Source organism: Eublepharis macularius, chromosome 4, assembly GCF_028583425.1.
Source record: "Eublepharis macularius isolate TG4126 chromosome 4, MPM_Emac_v1.0, whole genome shotgun sequence".
Classification (NCBI taxonomy): Eukaryota; Metazoa; Chordata; class Lepidosauria; order Squamata; family Eublepharidae; genus Eublepharis; species Eublepharis macularius.
In genome coordinates, this window is record NC_072793.1 from 170,918,591 (window position 1) to 170,943,786 (window position 25,196).

Sequence of the window (25,196 nt, forward strand, 5' to 3'; positions counted from 1 at the left end):
ACCGAACCAGACCCTTGGTCCATTACGGCCAGTATTGTCTATTCAGACTAGCATCAGCTCCCTATGGTCTCAGGCAGGTCTTTCACCTCACCTACTACAAGATCCTTTCAACTGGAAATCCCCCAGGTTTTTGACAAAGATTTCCCCACCAGCACTGTCTGCCTGGTTTTCTTCTTACCATGATGAATTTTTTGCTGAACCGTGGCTTCGCCGACCACACCGTGACCATCCATAAAAGAATCTGTTTCACGTACTCTCTTCTCTGGATGGGCTTCCTGGAACTCCCGTCTGTGCCATTTCTCAGGGAAGTTGTCCTGCTTGCCCCATGGGGAAATATTCTCCTCTGCTCCATAGGGTCTCCCTGGCTCTGAGCCATCTGAGGTATATTTTTGCTCCGAGCTGATGTTTATGTAGCCTTTCACAGCTGGAATAAAGAAAATATGTTTGCATCAAAACAGAGACAACATCTGAGGACAAAATGCACAGCATTATAAACGAGGCAAGTGAAATGAGAAATGGTTTCATGAAGAGACGTACAGAAGGTTCTGGAAGCTAGAGGTCCCACGAAGGAAAGAAAATGATGAACACTCAAAACCATTTTGAACTGGGGGGCAACTTGTTACATCCTCCCCAAAACTGGTTTCATTGGTAGTGAAATTTTACTCCCCTTTGTCTAAAGGAACTGTGACTTCACAAAGAACAGTCAAATACAAACCTCTCTCTCTCACACACACCACATTCTAATTACATGATGTGTTTCTGATACTGGGCCAGCCACCATCTCAGCCTCACCTACCTCACAGGGTTATTGTTGCGAGGATACAGCGGAGGAGAGAATGGTGTAAGCCACTTTGAGTCTCCATTGGGAAGAAAGTAGGGTACAAATAAACACAATTTTGTTGAATAGAAATTGAATGGAGTTCTCTTTTATCTGTTGGACAGTTTTTTAAAAAAATAGGCCAGGAGAGCCCCCACTCTCCCGGCTTTCTGCAAACAATGAAAACCGAATTATTCAAAAAGGCTTTTTACTCAGATAGAAGGGCAGTATTGTAGGGAGGGGGGAGGGGTCTCAGATGTTTCACTAATGAATTAGGGACCATAGACTTCACCTCTATGTTGCCTTACATATTATCTGTTGCTTTAAATATATACTCCTATGTACTTACTAGCTGTGCTTCATGTTGTCTAATGTCAGTCCTAGAACTGATTATGTTCTGTTTCAGCAATTCTTCAACTCCGTATTGCATCCTTGCTAATGCGATGTCTTTGTAAATTTGTATCTATTTACCCTATGACATTGTTTATGGAAATGTCCTCGATACTGATTGTACTAATCTCACATGCCTTTAGTCTCAGTGAGAAAGGCAGACTATAATGGCATAAATAAATAAATAAATTCTCTCTTTCCTATGGTGCTTCTCTTTGAGTAAAAGAGGAACTTTTCAACCTTGTTCATCAGACCTTACATACCTCAAAGAGATTCTCCAGGTCAGATTTTATATTGACAGGGCAAATCGTAAGGAAAAGAACTGCTGTGGCTTTATAGAGTAAGAGCCTGCTCCAGTTTCACAATACAGCGATTCCTGCAAATTGACGTTGCTTTCACACTTCCACAAACCGTCAACTAGGATACACTGCAATTTGACGTCTTGACGTTCCATTTGTTATTCTGACATCTGTCCACTTACCGAGACCACTTGCTCAGAACCACAAATGGACAAAGACTTCTGATGCTGAACCTCCCGATCTCCAAGGATCATCTGGGAATTTAGGTCCCAGTAATCCTTACCAAGCAAGCTGGTTTCCTCGTCATCTTCCTTCTTGGTTTCCAAGCACAGCTGCTTCTGTCCAGAATGACCCGGAGCCTGGCCCGCCTCAGAGAAGCTCACAGCCGCCTCTGCAAGCAGTGTTAGTACCTAAACATAAACATTTTAAGAAGGAAGGGTGTGGCTAGGAGTGAGGCGATGCCACCCCCAAGAAACTTACTGCAAGTGGAGAACTTGTATGGGCCATAAGGCTGCCAACTTCCAGGTGGGGCCTGGAGACTTCCTGGAATCTCCAGACCAAGAGATCAGTTCCCCTGGAGAAAACGGATCATTTGCAGGGTGTGGGGAGGGATGAACTCTATGGCTTTATTTCCCACTGAGGTCCTTCTCCTCACCCCCTGCTTTCCCGAGGCTCAACCACCACATCTCCAGGAATTTCCTATCCCATAGTTGGCAACTCTGCAGGGAGATGCTAGACCTTGACAGGAGGTCCCATCTGCAGAGTCAGACGGAGACCTCACTCCCCTCCCCTTACTGTGACCTTCTCAAGATCACTCACACAAAGCCCGTTCACCTGTTTTTCCATTCTCTCCGTGTCTCTCTGTAGGAAATCCTCAGCCAAGGCCACTGCTTGGGAGCAGGTCTCCGGGCCATGTTCCCGTACCCAACTCTGGATCTCTGCTGGGAGAATGCTCAAGAATTGCTCCAGGATCAACATTTCCAGGATCTCCTCCTTGGTGTGTCTCTCGACTTTCAGCCACCCACGGCAAAGCTCCCGGAGCTGGAGGCACGTCCCTCTCGGCCCCTCAGCTTCTTGGTAGCGGAAACGCCGGAAATGTTGGCGCTGCTTCTCCCTCTTCAGGGCATCCCCTCGCAATATGGCTGCCTTTACCTTCCCATAATCCTCTCTGTCTCTCATTTTCAGTCTGTTAAAGGCTTGCTCAGCTTCTCCACAGAGGGCTGGCAGGAGCTGGGTCACCCATTCTTCTCTGGGCCACTGGCAGGCTTCGGCTACTTGCTCAAAAGTGGCCAGAAAGACTTTTGGGTTGCCCCACGGCATGGTGGGTTCCTCTAGTGCCTGTGGGATGGCCCAGTATGACTGAGGGGACTCCACCGTCTTCAGGAACTCCTGCCACTGTGCCTCCCAGTGGTGAAGCAGCCCTTCACACGGCTCCTGTTTTACCAGCTGTGCTCCTGAAATTCTCTGTACGGCTTCTCCGATACTTCCTCCCTGGAAGACGTGAGGGCCCTTTCTGCCAGTCTCTAACCCCTCTCCTTGTCTATGCCGTGCGGGGTCTTGCTCCTCCATTTTCATGCTGGCTACCCCCTTTGGGAGTCCTCAAAGGGATGGTCTTCCCCAGGATCAGAGGCGCATGGTTAAAAGGATGTGAGTGATGCTGCAGCTGTCTAGGACAGCACGAAGGGACTTCTCTCTGAGAACGAAAGGGGCAAACAGCACAATGAGAAAATTTGGGGGAGCAACACAGATTGAATGCAGTAGCAAGGGCCCATGGTTCTGAGATGGTGACCCATAGCTGTGTGGTACAAGCACAGGGCAGACTCACAGAAGGTCCCTTTTCCAGTCTGCTTCTAGAAAGGAGGCGGGGGTCCTCAGCGTGAAATCCCTGGAAGCTGGTCTTCAGCTGAGAACCAGGTTTGCTCAAAGTGAAGAAGGGTTTCCTCCCCATTTTGACATGGCCCGGCGGAGGTGCCTTCTGATTTCCCCCGTTATCATCTTGCCCCTCTTTTATTAGTATTTTTTCCTGCCTGCCTCTTTCTCAGGTCTGGACATCGGTGATATGAATGAACCTCAGAGGAGGCCTGCGGGATCACACCAAATGTCCTCCTAGCCTAGCATTCTGTCCCCAACAGGTGGAAAGCCCACCAAGAAACGGAGGAGGACCATGGCCTTCTCCATCTGTGGCTTCCTACCGCCTGATGCACAGTGGCACACTACCTCTGAATATGGAGGTTCCACAACTGTGGCTAATAGCTGCCAGCAGACCTGTCAACCGTCAGTCTACCAGTTTGGTGTAGTGGTTAAGAACATGAGACTCTAGTCTGGAGAACCGGGTTTGAGTCCCACTCTTGGCAGTTAGCTTTCAGGGCTAATAGCTGCTGAGTCCCTGATCCCCTTTTAAAGCTGTCTACTTCAGTCGTGGGAGGGAAGGCTGTGTGTGTTACCAGAACTGCTCTTTATTATAATGGGGAATTAGCTGTAGCAGTCTGTAACTATTAATATTAATATTAAGCGAGGATCATAACCTATGTTTACGGAGGTCCCGATCCCAGACACTCTAGTGAAAAAGAGGCAGACAAGGAGTAAGGTCCAAACACGTGTATTGAGTGTAGCGTAAGCCTAGCTTGCACAATCATACAAAGAACATACAAGGTCTAAGAAATACAGAGTAAGAAATACAGAGACGTTCGCATTAGCTGGTTCCCAACGATGATAGGGGGAATACTCACTTATCCTGAAGCGAAGCAGAGACACAACAGCGAGGTGGCCCAATGCCAGCACTGGAACCACAGACGGACAGCAAGGAAGTCTGGATAGGAATGGCCTAAGCACTGAGTGGTCTGGGAGACCAGCTTAAATACCCCAAAACGTACCCTGGGGCTGGTGCTGTACTTGGTGGTTCTCACAGATTAAAACAAAGGGTCTAATGGGCTACTGAATGGCTTGGATGGGCCACTTTGGTAATCAGATTGTGATAAGTGACACCTCAGGAAGAGGGGACAAAAGAGGGAGGGGGAAATCCAAGTGGGCTGAAAGGATGTTCCAGCGGACAGGGCTTGTCCTGATGTCATCAGCTTTGGAATGCGGAGGTTTCTTTGAGATGCATTCTCTAAGTGCTTGGGATGGTCGGCACTTAGTTCCTTCTCCGGGGCGGCTCCTAAGATATGCAGAGCGGGGCGAGGGGCTCTCGCTGCGGACGTGGTGTGCCCGCTTCGCCGAAATGGCTTCTCAAAGCAGTCTTCTTCCCAGGGTCTTCTGGCTGCCTGAGAACATGGATGCCGGCTGGGCATAGCTGGGGCTGGATAGCAGGCTGCCCGGTAGCAAGGGCAAGCTCGGCGACCTACCCGCGGGAGGCTCCAGGCGGGAACTGACCAGGGAGCGCCTAGCCAGGCTCGCTGGAGGTTTCCCCGGCAGGCGCCCGGCTGCTAGCAGCGGCTTGGGCCCATATGAGGCAGGCTTCCATGGAGGCAGCGGGAACAACACTTTAAAACACAGTCCAAAGCAGGGAACAGGCACGGTCCGTGGTAGATGGCAGTGCAGGCACGGGGCACACTTGTAACAGAGTCCAAACACACACTGGGAATTCCAGATACAGGTCAGGGCAGGGCTGCCCAGAAAGAGAGTCCTTTGTGCAGTTAGCCAAACATGGAGTCAGTAAACTACACAGTCTATAGCAGCAGCAAGGCAATTGACACGCAGGCAGGAAACTGACACGTGCATCAGAGCACACACGTGCAAAGCAGTCTTTGGTGCACAGTAAAACAGTAATGCAGGAAACTCTAACACAGTTCATAGCAGGCTTCAAAGCAGGGGAGGGGGCCTACTTGGCAACAATTCCCCCCTCGGAGACCCCGGGACGTCAGGCGCGCGGGTCTCCGAACTTGACTTCAAAGGCGAGGTGGTCGGCAATGTCCGGTGGTCGAGCTTCGAGCGAAGAAGGAGTGGGAAGGGAAGGAGGGGGAGGCGTCACTCAAAAATTTAGTTTGGAGAACCACCTAACCGAATAAGTGCAATTTAGATCAGCCAATGGGCTGCAGGTCTCTGGGTTCACACCAGGGGGTGTGCTAAGTGCAATCGTCAGAATAAATAGCAATAATTCATAAGTGATAGCAATTCATAGTAATAGGCAGCAATGATCAATTCATGCACATAAACAACAACAATTCATATTTGGGTACATTGATCAATTCATGGCGGGAGGTAATTCATACGGAATTCATGGTGGGTTAAAAGCATTAAAAACCAGGAGCAATTCATATACATGGATTAATTCATGGATAGTTAAAATCATAAATAGATACATAGGATTAAAAGCAGGGACAATTAAAAGCAATTCATACAGGGTAAAGTGAAATGTGCAAGCATGGCATAATTCATTGAGGGTAGGCTAATTCATAAATGGTTAAAATCATAAATACATATATGTGATTAAAAGCAATAGTTCATGAAGTCAAAAGCAGCAAGAATAAAAGCAAGTGCGTGGAAACAATTCATGAGGGGTAGGCGGCGGAAGGGCTCATGGGGGCAGAAAAATACACTCTGCAATTAAAAACCAAATCAATATGGCTGGATTAAAATCAAATTCATAGACTAGAACTGCCTCGGCGGAGGGAGTCGGGTTAAAAAGGCAATTCCTAAGGTTAAAATCAAATTCATCGGGATGAAGTTCATGGGCGCACTTGCGGTAGATAGAGGGAGGGACTAGTTCGGGGCTAAATTCATGGGAGTGAAATTCATGAAAGCAATGCAAAGAAATTCATAAAACAATAGAGCTACAAAGATCACAGACGGCTCAGTCCGCAGTACAGCTGCTGGACTGGGTTGCATATATATACAAGAACAAGCAAGCTTAGTTCATGTGCTCCAAAACACACTTCCACCCCCCCTTGCTGTCTGCGTCAATCCGCAGAGCAGGGTCGGCAGGCGGCGAGAAGGGCTCCAGGCACACAGTTCTAGTCCTCATGGAGGTGGTGCTGCTGGCGGTCGTTCGTAGGCAGGCCGTGGGCTGGGAGGCCGAGAGATATGTCCCCCCCTAGTCCACAAGAGGGCCTCGGAGCGGTGTCCGGCAGCAAAGCGTCCATGGGGCTGGTTCAGGATCCGTACACACAATAAAATCCAAGCATAGTTCATACCAGCACAAGCAATAAAACAAACACGGGTTAAAGGAGGGCGCCAAGAATAACCATTAGGGCAAGAGGAGGTCTGGGTTGTAATGGTCCAAACGGTAGGATAGTTGGAGTTGCTGGAGCTGTCGGCGGCTCCAACAGCCCAAATAGAGTAGTGAGGCACACAACAAAACTTGGAAGGCCAAAATCACAACGATCGGGTGCAAAGCCAAATTGTAAATTCCAGTGGCAGTGGGGCTCCAGCCAAAGAGGGTTTCCCACCACGAATGCTCGCCGGTGGTCTTAATCCGCTGGACAAGATCCAAAATCTCCTTTCCGTTGTGGGACACAACCAAAGCAGTAGTGTCCCCGTCCCTCTGGATGCTCTGGAGGGTGCGGTGGAGCTGCGGGTGGGCCAGGAGCTCGTGGATTAATTCCAGTCCGATGCCAAGGGGAATGGGCTTCACATGTCGATAGATGGAGGGTGCCACCAGGATCTCTTCTTGGGTCCAGACCGGTACCGTGTAGGTGAAGTCGCAGGCTGCCACCGAAGACAGGTTGCAAAAGCAGCGATTGACTCCCGGGATCACGGGCTTGAGCTGGAACGAGTTCAGGATCACAAAGTCGCAGGCCGTTCGCACGTAGGCACATCCTTTCCCAAGGTAGACGACAGCGGAGCTGTTCTCCCGGACGACCTCAAAAGGGCACTCATTGAGGGCGTCGACTTGCGGGGCTACACAGGGGTGATGCGGTGCAAAGGCTTGGTCTTGGCAAATGAAGCCGGTCTGGTCTCGATGCTGGCACCCTTGGAGGCTGACGAGCTTCCATCCGGTCGGGGTGAAGCGGGCCCAATGGTCGGGGTGGCGGGCGTAGAGGACTTCGGTGTCGCTGACTTGGAGTCCCAGAGGCACGACTGGATACATATGGAATGACTCGTGCGCACTGGCCGTTAATAAAAATAGTTTAAGCTCCTGGGTGGTCGGCGAGAATGAGGAATTTACAAGGGACCACCAGGATTCAAGCTCCAGTTCTATGGGTGACAATTTGGGCATAATCAATCTTTTAATTTCCAGGGGCAAGTGCCCGTCCGTGGCTTGCCGAATTAGCCCCATGGCCACAGCCTGGTTTAATTGTTGGGCTTGCATACATGCCATGGCTATTGACACGTTGCGTTCAAAAAGACTGTGTTCCTTTGAGCAGCAGAGAAAAATCTCTTTCAATTTGACTCTCCCAGTTAACTAAAATGGAGCTGATCTCGTGTTGCCCATTCGAAATGGAATTTAGGGACTGCACCACTGGTTTACCTAAGTCAGAGATGCTAGTCGTAACATGGGCAAACTTATTAGCGAGAGTCTCAATATTGACCGAATCCATGATTGCTAAGCCTCCGGCTGCAGGAGCAGTCCAGTCGGCAATGCTTCGTCTGGCACGCGAGAGAGAAGGAGAGGGATCGATCCACAGTTGTAGCCACGCATTCCAACCCTTGCTACCGGCCTCCAGATAGGGAGCGCACTGCGGCAGCCTCTGGGTTATATTTAGCTCAGCTAAGTCGATGCGGATCTCTTTTAAAGACATTTGCGGGCGGACTAGAACTCTCTCTCGAATGTCAGTTTTCAAAACATGGGAGCCCACTATATGCGTGCCGCCTTGGCTCAATTGTTCATTGCTAGCAATCAAAGGGTCAATTTGGATGGTGTGGGTCTCCTGGGTCCGGATCAGCAGGGAATAATTGCCTGGTTCGTGAGTCAAATTTACAAAGAGCAGCCCAAGCCGGTGAAATTTCTCTACTAGGGGCTTGGTTTGGCATTCGGGCGTCTGTTGAACCAGTATCCAATCGGGTGGGCCATGTTTGGCTAGGTCTTCCTCTTTTACAATCCAGGTCAGGTTCTCCCAGTGCTCTATAGCGAAGGAGAGAGCTGTGCCTGAAGGGGGCATGACAGTGACTGATGCAGACTCAGTGGCAGTGGTGCCTAGTAGGATGGTCATTCTAAAGGGGTCTCCTGCCTTCCATACTGCGGCCGACACTAAGATAACTTCACAGTATGGTCCGAAAGCCTCAGTGACAAATGGCGAGGTTTCGAAGTTGGCAGGGGTGGTATATTTGTCTACCACCGGGACTGCGGTGGGGGCAGGCCTGATACGGGGAAGAAACATACATGGAATTGGAGCAAGTGGTGACACTGTATCAGTAGGTGAGTAGCATACTAGTTCCTGGGACATAGTTTTTACTCCCACACATAAAATAACAAGCTCTGGGGGTCGGATCCACTGCTCTTCGCAACTGCGGAAGTTAGTGCGGTCCGTGGGGGTGGTCATATTGCTCTGCTGCACAACCTTGCAGACCATCATTTCATTTTCTGCTAGTGTATTGATACATCTCCAGTGGGGGTAGGGCATTAATTTGGACGGGCGTCCCTCTATTAGGGTGCCTGCCAGCACGAGCAAACACAGGGTAGCCAGGTGCCTCATCTCCTGGCCTTCCTTTTCCTTTTTGTGGTGAAAATATCCTGGGGAGACCTGCGGGGATAAGTACAGGTTCCCTGAGTTTATTGCAGCAAAATAAAATGACGTAAAGCGGGGAAAACGGAGGGCGTATTTCTGCCAGCACTGTCTATTAGGTGGGGCTCGAACGAGAAGTCCCGGAGCACTAAGCGAGCCTTCCAGCTTGTTGCTCTGGGGAACTCCTGTGCGGAGGCTTCTTTCTAAAGCGTGTATATTTCAGAGGGTAACGTCTTTACGTCAGGCAAGGGTCGGCTGTGCATTAGGCGGGGTTATGCAAACTCGCCCCAGGGGTCCCTGGGTGCCTAGACTATGTGGCCTTCAGGTGCCCCTTGCTCGGTGGCGGGCTGCTTTTCTTTTGCGGGCTGAGAGGTGTCGGTCCGGCTCGGCCTGGCCATGCCGCTTCAAAACGAAAAAAAAACTAGAGAGCGGTTTCCAGCAACTATAAGGGTTGCTGCAGACGGGGGCCCTCGCTTTAATTTTTCAAAAATAGGCCTTCGTCCTATGTTTGCAGGACAACCAATTTTTGGGGGGGACTCCCTCGGGAGGCCCCATCTTCTAGTTACGAGAAAAACGATACACCGGGCAAAAAGAAAAATACACTGAGCAAAAGAAAAATGCACTGAGCAAAAAGAAAAATACACGGAGCACGAAGCATACGGGTGTGGGGTGCTTTTAGGTTGCCCTCACTTGGAAGGCCTGGCAGGGCTTCATTATATCTTCAATATGTCTCCCCCCCTTCTTTTCCCTTGTGCGGTACGGGCAAGGGAAAAGATTACGTGGGGCGGGCGGCTGCTGGCGGAAAGGGCCAAAGTGGAGCCGAAGGTGCTCGGCGGCGTTTATCGAAAAGCGGCGGAGGCGGCCGAGATCTGCCGGCGCCACTGGGTCTGGGCTATTTGGGGGTCATCTTGGCGCGGGGGATCTTGGCTATGTAAATGAGGCACGCTGCCCCTTGTGCGTGGCGAACGCACCTCAATAACATATTCCAGAGGGCACATATTTACAAAATACTGGCGGGTCTTTTACTTTTGCACTAAAGCGTACTAAGTGGTGGCGCCGTATAGCAACTCACCATGACGAATATGAACATTAGTAAAAGAGGGATGTTGGGCTATCTGGGGGACCTTCTCCAGGGGAGGCACGGCCCTCAAAGCCAAAGCCGACCATCATGCGAAAGCGTGGGTCTGGCAGGTGAGACCCCGAATCTACGTAGATGCGGGATCTTCACCAGCACGGCGGGTGAAATGTTTTCAAATACAGAGATCACCTTTATTGGTGTGTCTCCAATATTGGAAATGCATTCACTCTTGGGCTAAAGCCTCTCCAACCACTTTCACACAGCAAATCTCTTTTGCCTGTGCAATTTTTTCCCGAACATGCGGCTGACAATCCAATTAAGAATCACTTTCGGTGGTGGTCCTATTTGGCTTTGGTTGCCGTGTTTCTCCCAAGGGTCCCAACTGTGGGGCCCGCCTAATGAAGTTAAAGAATAGAACTGACAAGAAATAACAAAAACACTAAATGATTATATGAAGCCAAGTTGGCTTTTTACATGATTATAGGAAGCTACATTGGCCTTTTACATCTAAATTCAAAAGGGAATTGGGCTTCAGGTTCACACACACATAAAGTTAAGACTGCACAACGAAAAGGGACGGGGGCTGCGGGGACTTGAACTCAAGTCTCCTTAAGGTGGCTTTTCCACTCCTGGTTCTAATCCCTTCCAAATTCTGACAGGGAACCAGTGATTACATTTATTTGGGCTTACTTCAGCCTGGGAGAGGACAAAAGGAAGAATTGGGAGGAGGTCAGAATCCTGGTCTGGCCAGTTTTTCCATTTCAATGAGGGGTGGGAGTGTAACGCTGAGTGGGAACAGTCTGTTTCAGACGCTGCTAGCAACTGGGATTCTTTCTGGAGTCTGCTCACTTGCCTTATTACATTCCTGACTGCACTTACTGCTGGAGGCTCTACCTTTTCATTAAGTTTTGGGCTTGAGCATTTTAAAACGTGGAAACAGTTGCACAAATGTCTCTGAATTAGCTCGAGCACTACTAAACCACACAGGCCCAACATGAGGTTTTCTTCAGGGGTGTTAGTCAGGGAAGGCTGACAGAAAGCTATTTGGTGTGTAGTTGCAAGCACTGGATTCTCAAAGCAATTTAATTCTTTTAAAGGAACTGCATTTTTACTTTTGTTTACCTGTTCTTCAGGATCATTGCAAGAGGGCACAGTCACAAAGGGCTGTACATGATTTGACTGGATATGGGTCCAAAAATCTGTGGAGGGTTCTATAGGGGCCAAGGCAGTAACTTGGGGAATGACTTTTAAACTCTGCACATGCTCAGAGGCTAAGGTGAATTCTGGCTTCTTGGGCATGGGGGCTGAGGGTGAAATTGGAGGCAAAGGTGACTGACTACCTGTTTCACTGCCTTTGGCGGGGCGGGGTGCTGATTCAATCACTGATTGTTCCTCTAAAGTCTTTAATCTGGCCTCAGTGAGTCTCTGGGATTCTAGGAGATTTTGCATCAGGGTTTTTAAAGTGGCAGTTTCATTATTCTGGTTTTCCAGCAAAGTCTGCATGCTAAGGAATTTATTGTGGAGCTGCTCTTTCTCTATTGTGCAAGCATTTAATTTTTCTTTTAATTCCTTATTCTCTTTATTAAGATCTTTTATTTTTAAATTCTGTTCCCTATTTACACTTATGAGCTCCTGAATTTTATTTTGCAGCTCTGCCAGATTTCTTTCAGAGGTGTCTGGCAAAGTTGGTGCTGGGTTCTGGGTGCGAATCACCCTTTGGAATCTTTCCTTCTCTCTTTTAAGTTTCCAGCTATTTTTAGTTCCCGGAGGTCGAAGGCTAGCCTCAACCTTTGGTTTTCTCCCACGGGCAGTTAAGTGGGGAGAATCATGTGTGACCCCCGGGCAACCCTATTGGAAAAAGGGGTTCCCAGCTGGTGGAGGCTCTTCTCTTACTGTAGCCACTGGCTGTGTATGTTGGGGAGGGCCATTCCTAAAGATGTCTAGAAGGGCAGAGAGAAGGACTGAAGTGGGCTGCTGGTGGAAGAGCTCCATGTCTGCCCCATGATCCTTGAGTCGCTTCCAGAGTTCCCAGCGGAGTGAGTCCCTGGCTGGCGGCAGGCTGCCTAGGTCAGAGGGCTCCTCATGGTCCTTTGGCTGCGGTCTCCAGGAGTCAGCCTGACTTGGGGGAGGGTAGACCTGGTGATTGTAGGGGTGAGGTGCCCGAGGGGGCGGGGGTGCCGAGGGCAGCGCAGGTCTCCAGGGCTCAGAGGGTCCCTGTGGGGAGGAAGGGTAGCGACTGGGGGTGGGCGCAAAGGTTACTCCTGGATGGGAGTCCCTCTGGCTGCGGCCCCGAGTGAAGCTACCACTTCTCCCACGCAAGATGCCACCTCTAGGCTCCGAGTACGAGCTATGCCCTTGGGGCCGGTATTGGGAGTGGGGACCATGGTTGGCATATGTGACTGTGTTAATGGGCTCACTCTCTTTCCTATGGGAGGCTGGGGACTTCACATGGCGGATGGCGCCGGTTTCTCGCAACAGGCCAGCAATGCTCCTGATGCGAGCCTCCAGGTCTCCCCATGAGATGCTCCCGGGCTCCACTCCTGCCAGTGCTAGGCGGGTGGTACTATTGAGTCCATCTAAGACTGCTCTCCTGAATTCTAATTCGTCAAAGTCGGGTACATCGCTTGCATCCAGATCTACTTCATCTGCTAGCTCTGCAAGAAGCTGCTTTCTAGCTAAATATGCCTCTGGGTCCTCTCCAGGTTTTTGAGACTCTGCGATATACAGGGCTTTCAAACTCTTGGTGGGCCACAGGAATGCACAAATTTCTTTAATTGCTCCGTACTGACTGCGGGTGGCTAACCTTCGGTTAGAGATATAGGCATTCAGGGCCGAGACTATTTCAGGGGCAGCGCATTGGCGGGCCAGCTGGGCCACATCGGAACCACTAGCGGAGGGCTGGGAGGTGGTCACATGGGTGAACCACTGGATGGCCGTGTCTCGGTTTAGGGGTCCCATGCGATCTGCTATGGCTTGGAGCTCGTCGGGCCTCCAATTGCGGGTTTCCTTAACGACCCGGTCTGTTTTCCTGCCATCCTCGTCCATGGATACAATTTCTTTGGTAGCTATCGGATGGAGGGGCTGTGGAGCTTCCTCGGGCTGGGGCGAAGGAGGTGACCGTCGGTACTACCTTCGGGGAGGGCCAAGAGGGCTGCGGGATGAACGGCGGAAATTACGGCCTGCTGCATCCCCAGGTGCTGTTTTAGGGCCTCTAGCTCCCTCTTACAAGCGGAATGATCAGCGGAGGTTACCTTGGAGTGATTGTGTTCTGCCATGAACTGGGCGGCATGGGTTAGCTTAGCGATTCTTTCCTGTCCTTCGATTACTGCATGCTCAGCCATGTCGGCACGAGCGGTGGCCGCCTCAGCCTTGTGCTGGGCGTCCTGGAGGGCGGTAGTTAATCCTTGTTTTTCCAATATGAAATTAACGCGTTCAGCGCGCCACTCAACTGCCTTTTCCTCATGGTCTCTCTCTTGTTCGACTAGTTTGGCCCTGAGACTCTGGATTTCTAGGTGCAGGGCGTCCTGTTCTCGCTTTGCTTTTTCCTCTAGCTCCTTCCTTTCTTTGTCTTGGGCTAATCTGAGCCTCTCTATTTCCTGCTCACTATCTTCCTGCGCTATATGTAATTTATTTATCAGGGACACGCTGTCCTGTAAGGCAGTAAAAAGTGCCCAAGCTCCGTATCTGTCCTTCTTGCTCGACTTGGGTTTCTCTTTCTCACAAAAATCTTGAAAGGCACTTCTGACTATCTGGAGCGGGTCAGGTCCCTTGAAGGAACCGGCTTCCCAAGGGCAATCTCCCTTCTTCACTAGCCACTTCTCCAGGCGGGGCACGGTGGGGTTTGCCCGGTACATTTTTCTTTTTAGTTTAAGGCTGATCTCGGGGGAGGTTAAAAGAGTGGATCAGCGACACCAGGGGTGGGGCGATTAAAGCTGCTCAAGGGTTTTAACAACTTCTTCCTCTCTATGTTCCTTTTGGGAGGTTTATCCTTCCCTCAGGTCCTCAAGGGTTTTTTACCAGGGGGTTTTAAGGTTCTACTTTTAGGGTTTACAAGGGTATTTTTAGGGTCCTACGCTCAATCCTTCTCCTCTGGGGGAGAGGGGAAAATTCCTATTCCCGTTTCAAGCTTGCCTACAAGCCACGGGACCAGGAAAAGTTTACTGGCTCAGAGGGTGCTCTCAAGCTCTCTAAGCCCAAGAACCAAAAACGCTCAGTGCTTCCAAGCCTCTGCTTAGAAGCTAAAGCTCAGGGGTCTCCCAAGCCTCTACTCGGAAAACCAAAGCTCAGGGGTCTCCCAAGCCTATGTGCTCAGAAAACCAAAAAGGGTTCCCAAGCCTCTGCTCAGAAACTGCAATTAAGGGGTCTCCCAAGCCTCTGCTCAGGCAACCAGAAATGCTCCCAAGCCTCTGCTCAAAAGCCAACAATGCTCTCAAGCTCTCTGCCCAAGAACTAAACTCAAAGTGTCCCCAGGCCTCGTGCTCAGAGACAAACGATTAAACTGTCTCCAAGCCTCGACCAAAAGACTAAATGTGCTCAAGGACTGCCTCTGCAAGTCCCTAAGCAAAAGTGCTCAGGAGTAAAGCTTACTGTACTCCCAAGCGAGGTGCGCTCAAGAGTTCTAACAACTCCCAAGCAGAAGTGTGCCCAAGAGTCCCACTGACTCCCAAGCGAGGTGCGCCCACGAGTCTACCTTAAAACTCTCAGGCGAAAAGCGCTCAAGAGTCTAACTTAAAACTCTTAAGCACGGTGCGGCAGGCTGCCGCGGGGCTTCAGGAACCTGGCTTCAGACTCCCAAAGCTAAACTGACTGAACAACCAAACGGACTAACGATCCCTTCACGTTTCCTCCGGAGCGGGGATTGAAGCCTAAGTGCTGGCAGGAACGGGGGTTTGGACGGGCTTAGGAGAGACGGGGGAGGGCAGAAGAGAATTTTATATGTGCTGCTTCAGGAAGTATATAAATCTATAGAGCCTACTTCTGGGATCCCACCCACATAGACGCGTTTAGGCGGCCCGGAAGGTGGCCAGGAACTTCACCAGTTCAGAGGTCCTCACCCACAGTACACCAGTTATAACGGCTGGAGGGCCTCGCGGTGCACCACAAAAGGCAAGTAGTCCAAAGCTGGCTGAAGGAGGAAATGGGGGAAAAGCCAACCCACAAGATAGAAATGCTCACTAGAGCCACACACAATCACACTTTTAATTCCCTGAGCTAAATTGCACTCTTTGCACTGAGGTCTGGAAAATTTTCCTCTAAGTCAGTTCGCTGAAGACACGCGTGTCGACTCACGTGTATTCACACGAACTGGGTTATGCCCGCATTCTCCACCAGTAAACTGTTACCAGAACTGCTCTTTATTATAATGGGGAATTAGCTGTAGCAGTCTGTAACTATTAATATTAATATTAAGCGAGGATCATAACCTATGTTTACGGAGGTCCCGATCCCAGACACTCTAGTGAAAAAGAGGCAGACAAGGAGTAAGGTCCAAACACGTGTATTGAGTGTAGCGTAAGCCTAGCTTGCACAATCATACAAAGAACATACAAGGTCTAAGAAATACAGAGTAAGAAATACAGAGACGTTCGCATTAGCTGGTTCCCAACGATGATAGGGGGAATACTCACTTATCCTGAAGCGAAGCAGAGACACAACAGCGAGGTGGCCCAATGCCAGCACTGGAACCACAGACGGACAGCAAGGAAGTCTGGATAGGAATGGCCTAAGCACTGAGTGGTCTGGGAGACCAGCTTAAATACCCCAAAACGTACCCTGGGGCTGGTGCTGTACTTGGTGGTTCTCACAGATTAAAACAAAGGGTCTAATGGGCTACTGAATGGCTTGGATGGGCCACTTTGGTAATCAGATTGTGATAAGTGACACCTCAGGAAGAGGGGACAAAAGAGGGAGGGGGAAATCCAAGTGGGCTGAAAGGATGTTCCAGCGGACAGGGCTTGTCCTGATGTCATCAGCTTTGGAATGCGGAGGTTTCTTTGAGATGCATTCTCTAAGTGCTTGGGATGGTCGGCACTTAGTTCCTTCTCCGGGGCGGCTCCTAAGATATGCAGAGCGGGGCGAGGGGCTCTCGCTGCGGACGTGGTGTGCCCGCTTCGCCGAAATGGCTTCTCAAAGCAGTCTTCTTCCCAGGGTCTTCTGGCTGCCTGAGAACATGGATGCCGGCTGGGCATAGCTGGGGCTGGATAGCAGGCTGCCCGGTAGCAAGGGCAAGCTCGGCGACCTACCCGCGGGAGGCTCCAGGCGGGAACTGACCAGGGAGCGCCTAGCCAGGCTCGCTGGAGGTTTCCCCGGCAGGCGCCCGGCTGCTAGCAGCGGCTTGGGCCCATATGAGGCAGGCTTCCATGGAGGCAGCGGGAACAACACTTTAAAACACAGTCCAAAGCAGGGAACAGGCACGGTCCGTGGTAGATGGCAGTGCAGGCACGGGGCACACTTGTAACAGAGTCCAAACACACACTGGGAATTCCAGATACAGGTCAGGGCAGGGCTGCCCAGAAAGAGAGTCCTTTGTGCAGTTAGCCAAACATGGAGTCAGTAAACTACACAGTCTATAGCAGCAGCAAGGCAATTGACACGCAGGCAGGAAACTGACACGTGCATCAGAGCACACACGTGCAAAGCAGTCTTTGGTGCACAGTAAAACAGTAATGCAGGAAACTCTAACACAGTTCATAGCAGGCTTCAAAGCAGGGGAGGGGGCCTACTTGGCAACATGTGGTATAGCCAGCTCAGTCAGTACTTGGACATGAGAGACCACTAAGGAACGCTGGGGTTGCTACACAGAGGAAGGCCGTTACAATCCATCTCTGCTCATCTCCTGCCTTAAAGATCCCAGGATGGGGGGTCACCATAAGTCGGTTGCCACTTGACATTGCACGCACAATACTGTGTTCATCAACATACTTATTTTTAAAAAATGTATTTACATTATTTACAGCCTGCCTTTCTCCCTGAGACTCAAGGCAGATTACACAGAGTAAGTCAATACGATCTTCTGGCAGTGAGTTTATTTAATTTATTTATTTGTGTCATCTATAGACCACCTTTCTCACTGAGACTCAAGGCGGATTACACAGTGTGAGAGTAGTACAGTCAATGTCAAGGACATTTCCATAAACGATGCCATAGGGAAAATAAACACAAGTTTACAAAGGTATAGCAATACAGAGTTGAAGAAATGCTAAAACAGAACATAAGCAATTCCAGGGCTGACATTAGACAACATGAAGCACGGGTAGTACACAGGAGCACATATTTAAAACAACAGACAGTATGGAAGTTCTCGAAGCCCTGGCAAGAATATGCAGAATTCTTTTGTTTGCCTTGAATCCACCCAACACGAGGAAAGTGGGAGGGAAAAAATGCGCAATTGTAAACCTTTGCCATGGCCCTGCCCTCCTGATCTGAGAACGGCTTTGCTGTAAGCGGGAAAGAAAAGGACGTTCTCTGTATTTTCTCCTGACCGGGTGGGGTGCAGCTAGCAAACTCCTAATGTCCTCCTCGCTGCCCCCCGAAAAAGGGCAGTTAAGCCCCACCCCACCCCGCCAAACGGACCAGGTTGCGCACCCGATGCGACTTTTGCAGAAACCAGCCGCGGAAGCCCTGCAGTTTGGGAGGACCTGCTGCTAAATTTCTGCATCTCGAGCTATGATTTTTTTTTTTAATCCGCTCATTTCCCCTCTCCTTCAACTCACCCAGGGTCCTCAGATCCACGTTTCTCCCCAGAGATTTCACTACATTTAAAAAAAAAACCACACACACTTTCCGGGGGAGGAGGCAAAACAGGAAGGGGGGGGGGTTGATCATAGAGAGAAAAAGAGTCCGGAGTATCTCATGCCCACCTCCTAGTTTCCTGTTGGATGAGGGGGCGGTTCCATTTTGACCTTTTGGGGAGGCTAATGCCTCATGCGTCTTTGCGCAGGAGCAGGGGCGCAAAATTAGGCGCATTGCCTTTATTCGCGCTCTTGCAAGAAGCTTTGAGAGCCCCGACCTCGTCAGATCTCCCAAGTTAAGCAGGGTCGGCCTCGGTTAGTAATCGGATGAGAGCCCTCCGATAAAGACCAGGGTTGGAGGGGCAGGCAATGCGCTTCTGTTAGTCCCTTCCCGTGAAAGCCCCACCAGGGGTTGCCATAAATCGGCTATGACTTGACGGCACTCTCCACCATCACATTAGCCTGGGAACGGGATTATTGACCTTGATTTTTGCTGGCAATCTTGAGTGGGGGATCTTGCGGTCACTGGTCTGTTTTCACCCTCTCTTGGCAGTACAATCCTAAGCAGTGACAGGGTTTTACACTGTAGTCGCCTTGCACAGGGATTGCATTCGTGTGTGGCGCTGGGAGAGTGAGTAGTAATCCAGCCCACAGAGATCCAGTTCAGATGTCACCTGTGTTCCCCAAACTCACCTTTAGCAAGCTGCTTTTTCTCTTCCTCACCCTCCACTTTCCATATATAGATATTTTTAATTACTTCATTTATACCTCATCTTTCTCCTCAAAGCAGCCAACAACAACCATGTAAGGTAGGTTAGGCTGTGTGTGACTGCCCGAGGTTACCCAGCAAGCTTCATAGTAGAACCGAGATTCAAACCTGCCTCCCCCAGATCCTAGTCCAGCATTCTTAATTACTACACTGTAGGTGACTGTTCATGATTGGTTATCATAAATCTCATTATTATTTAGCAGAGCATCTCTCCTCTCTTGTCATTCTCCACCTTACAGCTATTATGTAAGTAACATAGACCTAAGTGGTTCAAGTGGATTCAGTCCAGAACTTCTGAATCCCTAAAGCAAAACTGAACGGTATCTTTTTTAAAAAATCTTTTATTTTTATAAGAATCTGAGGTTTGTAAGAAAGTGAAAGAAACATAAAAGGCATACTCTGTAGTATGCTGTCCAAGATTAGATCTGAAAGGGTGAAATATTTAGATAACTGCACCAAGTAGTTTATTGATCATTTAAAAATTATATCAGATGCTTCTCCAAAAGAAAAGAGTGGTCTAGCTATGGGGACTGTCAATATACAAACAAAAAACAGTTACACAGCAGAACCATGCAAAATCCTATGGAATCTAAATTAATGCCTGCCAGGCCACGCGAGGAAGCTAAGAAGAATACACCCAGATCCTTATCAATGTAGTCTCCCATTCGGGTAGTAAACCAAGGAAAGCTATATTTAATAAAAATGATGATAGCAACAATAACTGCGGTTATATACCACTCTTTCTAGACAAATTAGTGCCTCACCCAGAGCGGTGAACAAGTTAGTGTTGTTATTATCCCCACAATATAGCTGGAGAGCTGGGGCTGAGAGGAGTGGCTTACTCAAGGCCACCTACTGAGCTCATGGCAGTAGTGGGATTCGAACCAGTAGAGTGCAGATTCGCAGCAGAACCACTTAATAGAAGATATCATCAAAAAGCAGAGCTTGTACGAGGAAAGGCGCTCCCAGAATCATGTCAAGAAAACAAGAAGAATGCAGCAGAACTCAAAACGGGTGGTGTGTTTTCATTTTCCCAGGTCCCTCCAGGAGAAAGACATCAGTCCACCATATTTTTAAAATTATTTTTTTATTTTTATTTATTCATTTTATAGTTCGCTCTTCCCACAAGTGGGCTCAGCGTGGGTAACATCACATATAATATAATCACAATAAAATCACAAAAAACAAAATTCAGTAAACATACAACTCAAGGCGGCAGCCCATATTGCTTGACCCAGACCAAAATATCCCATGAGATAGGAACTGGTAGACAATATTACGTGCGTCAGTGGAAAACCGGGGTGAGGGGAGTTTCAATCCCCCCTCAACAGGAGACCAGCAAAGGAGCCCACTCATGCCCCAACCTCAATGGAACATCTCAGTCTTACAGGCCCTGCAGGATCTCCCTGGGTCCTAACTTCAGCAGACAGAGAGTTCCGCCAGATTAGGGCCAAGACTGAAAAGGCCCTGGCCCTTGTTGAGGCCAGGCAAACATCCTTGGGGCGAGGGACCACCAGCAGCTGTTTTTCGGCCAAACAAAGTGCCCTCTGGGGAACACATAGTGAAAGGTGGTCCCACAGATATGCTGGTCCCAATCTAGTAAGGGCTTCATAGATAAGGGCTTCATAGATTAACACCGAAACCTTGAACCTGATTTGGAACTCCATTGGGAGCCAATGCAGCTGATGCAGAATTGGTGTTACATGTGCTCTATATGGTGTCCTCATAAGGGCACGCACAGCTGCATTCTGGATCAGTTGTAATTTCCGGACCAGATCCAAGGAAAGCCCTGCGTAGAGCAAGTTACAGTATCTAATCTGGAGGTGACAGTTGCATGGATCACTGTCATTAGGTCATGAGTTGAAAAGAAAGGGACAAGCTGCCAGGCCTGATGCAGATGGGAAAAAGCAGACCGAGCAACCGCTGTGGCCTGGGCATCGACAAGGAGGCGTCCAGGATGACCCCCAAGCTCCTGACCTTCAGAACAAGTACAAGCAATGTCCCAGCGTAGGGTCAGGAGCCAGATTCCCAAACCCAACAGCCCACGACCCAAGTACAGAATCTCTGTCTTTGTGAGGTCTGTTAATATCTGGCCACTGTTAATGAGTTCCCTCATTCATCAACAGAAAGGGATTCTATGACCCATGTTGTGTCCAGTACAATACAAACGCCCCCCCCAGCCAATCAGAAGCCTTGATAAGTTTGCCTTTCCCCAAAGAAACCCTTTGTGAAAATGTCACGTAAGAAAAACAAAATACTTGTGAAGTGTAATTCATAGCAATATATTTTGCTCAATGCCCGCCCCCGCCGCTTCACCAGGCTGGGACCAGGCGTGGAGCAGGTGGCAATGCCCATCCCCCTTCACCTGGCCAGGATCAAGAGTGGAGCAGGAGGCAATGCCCACCCCTACCTTTTCCTGGACAGGATCAGGCGTGGAACAGGTGGCAATGCCCATCCCCCCTTCATCCAGCCGCGATCAGGCATGGAGGAGGAGACAATGCCTGCCCGCCCGCCCGCCCTCCCCTTTCTAGAGCCTGTTGTATTTCCCCCCACAATGGGCTTTGTTGCTAGTCTTCCTATATAAAAGGTGAGTCGTATTGGCGACGACTCGCCTTTTATCCAGATGCAGTCCTCCCAAACCTCTGCAGCCTCAGAAAGACCTGCAGCAGGTTGGCTCCACCCTTTCCAGCCCCAATTGGGCCAGGGTCTGTGGCAGGAAGGATGGGCCTGCCTTTGAAGCCCTTCCCAGCCATGATGGGGCCAGCGCCAGTGTGAGAATGCCTGCCCTGCCCACAAGCCCTCCCCAACGCACCTTCCTGGCCTACGCTCCATGATCAGGGCTGAGCGGTGACCGGCATGCTCGGCCTCCTGCCAACCCCCCCAGCCTGCCCACCTGCCAGCCTCAGCTTTCTAGATCCTGTTGTATTTTTCCCCACAACGGGCTTTGTTGCTAGTAAATAAATAAAATAATATTGTAAATTTTCAATGGTTAATGGAGCAAACCAGCGAATTTCAGAAGAAAATCAGTGTGTGTTTTATAGACTACACCAAATCCTTCAACTATGTGGATCATGAAAAGCTATGGGTGGCATTGAAAAAAATGGGCACCTAACAGCATCTGACTGTGTTGATATATAACCTGTATTCTGGACAAGAGGCGACTGTCAGGACGGAATATGGGGAAACAGACTAGTTTCCAATTGGCAAAGCCGTCAGGCAAGGATGCATATTATTTCCCTACTAGCAACGAAGTCTGTTGTGGGGGAAAAAATAGATTACAGAACTAGGGAGCAGATAAGTAAAAGAAATGAAGGAGGGAGATTGCTAATGTTCTTGTAATGTAAGAAACCCCACACATTTGATCTATGCATGAAGAGGATGCTTTCCTTCGCAGGATCACATTCCCCCCCCCCCCCCATCTTGTCACACACAGAGACAATGGACAGCTCCCTTTCCGGTCTTTCAGCAATAGCCTACCAGAACATACAGAGGCACTAGCATATCAAAGAGAGGCAATATTTTCACTCCTGCCTATGAAAAAAATGCCCATTTGGGCCGGAGGTGGCTTTTCTCACCCTTGGAGGCACTACAAACACCAGTCAGTCTCCATAAATGTCCTGATCTCATCCATGACAGAAGTTGGGATGATGGTGTCAGAGCCATAATTTTTTTTTGATCAACCCACGTTGGGTAGAGAAAACAAAACTGATTCGAGACTTCCTAGAAAAGAAGCAGGGAGAAGAGACAGGGCAGGTGGAAGAAAAGCTGCAGGAATTCTGTAAGAGCAGGTAGAAGGGCTTCCTTCCCATGAAGTGGGCCAAAAAGTGATGCATTTAAAACTAAGGACTGAGATCCACGTATTGGACTACTAGAGGCAGGTCTCCTTTATTACAGCCAAGAGGATTTCCCCAGAAATATACTGAATTAATGTGAAAAGCAGTCCCGCAGAGTGCATCATGATGGATGAGACTCCCTATTCCCCTTTCTCCCCGGGCCATGGTCTCCAGAGGAGACTCGTGTTTGCTAAACATCTATGCAACTGACCTGTAGGACCAGTGGATTGCACCGGAAACAGAGCAGACCCGCTACAGTGGCCATGTTGAATGAGCGGCAGCACTCACGTGATTCCTCCCCCCCAAATCCAGATCCATGATAGTGGCCACCGATTAAGGCTTTTCGAAAATAAATGAGAATTAGAACCCTCTTTGCCTCCTGGCCCCAAGAGAGAGAACTCTTAGCCAAAGCTCTGGAGCAACTAGTGTGGACTCAGCTCAAACTCAATTAAGTTTTACACTGGATTTTCTCTTCAGGCTTTCATATGCTCCCTTTTATCAGCATTGGGTGGGTTTTTTTTTTGCTTCCCCCCCCCCCCGCCGTAGGCTACTTGGGCAATAGTCACAACTAGGAGTGTGCAAAGGCACTCTGTTTCGTGTTTCTTGTTTCGGGTTTACCCAAAACAAGAATCTGTTTCGGAAACAGCAAAACCCGAAACGGCTAGCCGTTTCGGGTTTAGCGTTTCGGGTTTGTTACGGGTTGTTTCCGGTTTCTTTCGGGTTTTTTCAATGGGAAAATGCCTCCGTCTTCCCAGACGCCTGGGGGAGGCATTTTCCCACCGAAACAAGCCAAAATTGGTGGGGACCTTCCTCTAACTCCTCTCTAACAACCCCCCAAGTTTCAGACCGATTGGACTTTGGGGGGCCATTTTATGGACCCCCAAACCCGGTCCCCCTATCCTCGCATAAGAAAGGGAAGGGTGAGCATATTGTTAGCTTGCTGCTGCTCATCTTCTTCATTATTTCCTATGGGGGAAAAATGAAGAGGCAGGCTTCCTTTGCCAGGGGTGGCATTTTGCATGCAAAATGCCCCCCAACCCTCTGGGGCCCTTCTCCCACCCTTCCTCCCACCCCCCACCAAGGCTTAGCCTGCTCCCACTTGGGGGGTATTTCATGGCCTCCCCAAGTAGGTGCTCTTTTCTCTACTACTTACAGCTGGGGGAGGCTTGTCTTGCCAGGGGTGGCATTTTGCATGCAAAATGCCCCCCAGCCCTCAGGGGCCCTTCTCCCACCTTTCCTCCCACCCCCCACCAAGGCTCAGCCTGCTCCCACTTGGGGGGGCATTTCATGGCCTCCCCAAGTAGGTGCTCTCAGCCCCCAAAGTCCACCCCTTACAGCCCCACACAAACCCAATTGCCCCCCAGCTGCCATACACAGACCCAGATCCCCACATTAGCCCCTCACAGACCCAAATCCAACCCCAGCAGCCCCACACCCATAACCCCAGGAACAGCCCTCTCCCTTTGTTCCCTATGCTGGGAACTTCTAAACTCTCTTTCCCTGGGCAATTCTGCACAGTCCAGGGGTGCCACAATGGTGGGCACACTTCTGAGTGCCAGCTGGTCCCTGTGAAAGAGCACCTGAACCACAGACACCCTCCCTCAAATTCCCCCACCACCTACAGAGATGGCTGGCCAGCCAGCCCCATTCTTCCCTATGATGGGAACCAACTGCACAACAAAGAATAAAACACGAACAACACAAAATAAAGTTTTTTAAAAATTATTTTCTCCCTTTCAAAGTACAAGTAGGCAAAGCATTATGACACATTACACCAGCAGTCCCCCACACAGAAAAATAACACAACTCACTTAACATCAGAGAATCACAAAAACACAATTCCTGTCAAAAACACTTTATTTCTTGAACAGCTTTAGGTTACACAGCAGGGGGGCACACCAAAGGGCATGGCAGCAGTATCTTACACAAAACTAACACAACTTACTTCACATCAGAGAATCACAAAAGCACAATTCCTGTCAAAAACACTTTATTTCTTGAACAGCTTTAGGTTACACAGCAGGGGGGCACACCAAAGGGCATGGCAGCAGTATCTTACACAAAAATAACACAACTCACTTAACATCAGAGAATCACAAAAGCACAATTCCTTTCAAAAACAGTTTATTTCTTGAACAGCTTTAGGTTACACAGTAGGAGGGCACAACAGGGCATGATAGCAGTGTACTACACAAAATAATACAACCCACTTCACCGTTTTTGACAGCAATTGTGTTTGGGTGATTCTCTGATGTGAAGTGAGTTGTGTTATTTTTGTGTAGTACACTGCTTTCATGCACTGTTGTGCCTTCCTACTGTGTAACCTAAAGCAGTTAAAGAAATAAAGTGCTTTTGACAGCAATTTTTGGGGGGGATTCTTTAATGTGAAGTGAGTTGTGTTATTTTTGTGTAAGATACTGCTGCCATGCCATTTGGTGTGCCCCCCTGCTGTGTAACCTAAAGCTGTTCAAGAAATAAAGTGTTTTTGACACGAATTGTGCTTTTGTGATTCTCTGATGTTAAGTGAGTTGTGTTATTTTTCTGTGTGGGGGACTGCTGGTGTAATGTGTCATAATGCTTTGCCTACTTGTACTTTGAAAGGGAGAAAATAATTTTTAAAAAACTTTATTTTGTGTTGTTCGTGTTTTATTCTTTGTTGTGCAGTTGGTTCCCATC

General features: G+C 49.3%; 1 protein-coding gene across 2 annotated transcripts in view; it reads right to left on the reverse strand.

The window, feature by feature from the left end:
• Positions 1-25,196, reverse strand: part of LOC129328682 (zinc finger protein ZFP2-like) — a 42,844-nt gene that overhangs the window by 4,450 nt on the left and 13,198 nt on the right. Inside the window, exons 1-4 of one of the 2 annotated variants that reach the window (XM_054977906.1) lie at positions 17,901-17,956; positions 2,341-3,199; positions 1,790-1,916; positions 179-424 (exon numbers count right to left, since the gene is read on the reverse strand). The exons of the other annotated variant lie outside the window; for it this stretch is intronic. Of the exons in view, the coding sequence (XP_054833881.1) occupies positions 179-424; positions 1,790-1,916; positions 2,341-3,081 (1,114 nt within the window). The 5' untranslated portion in view covers positions 3,082-3,199; positions 17,901-17,956. Of the gene's footprint in view, positions 1-178; positions 425-1,789; positions 1,917-2,340; positions 3,200-17,900; positions 17,957-25,196 lie in introns of those variants that run through there. 2 annotated transcript variants of the gene reach the window in all.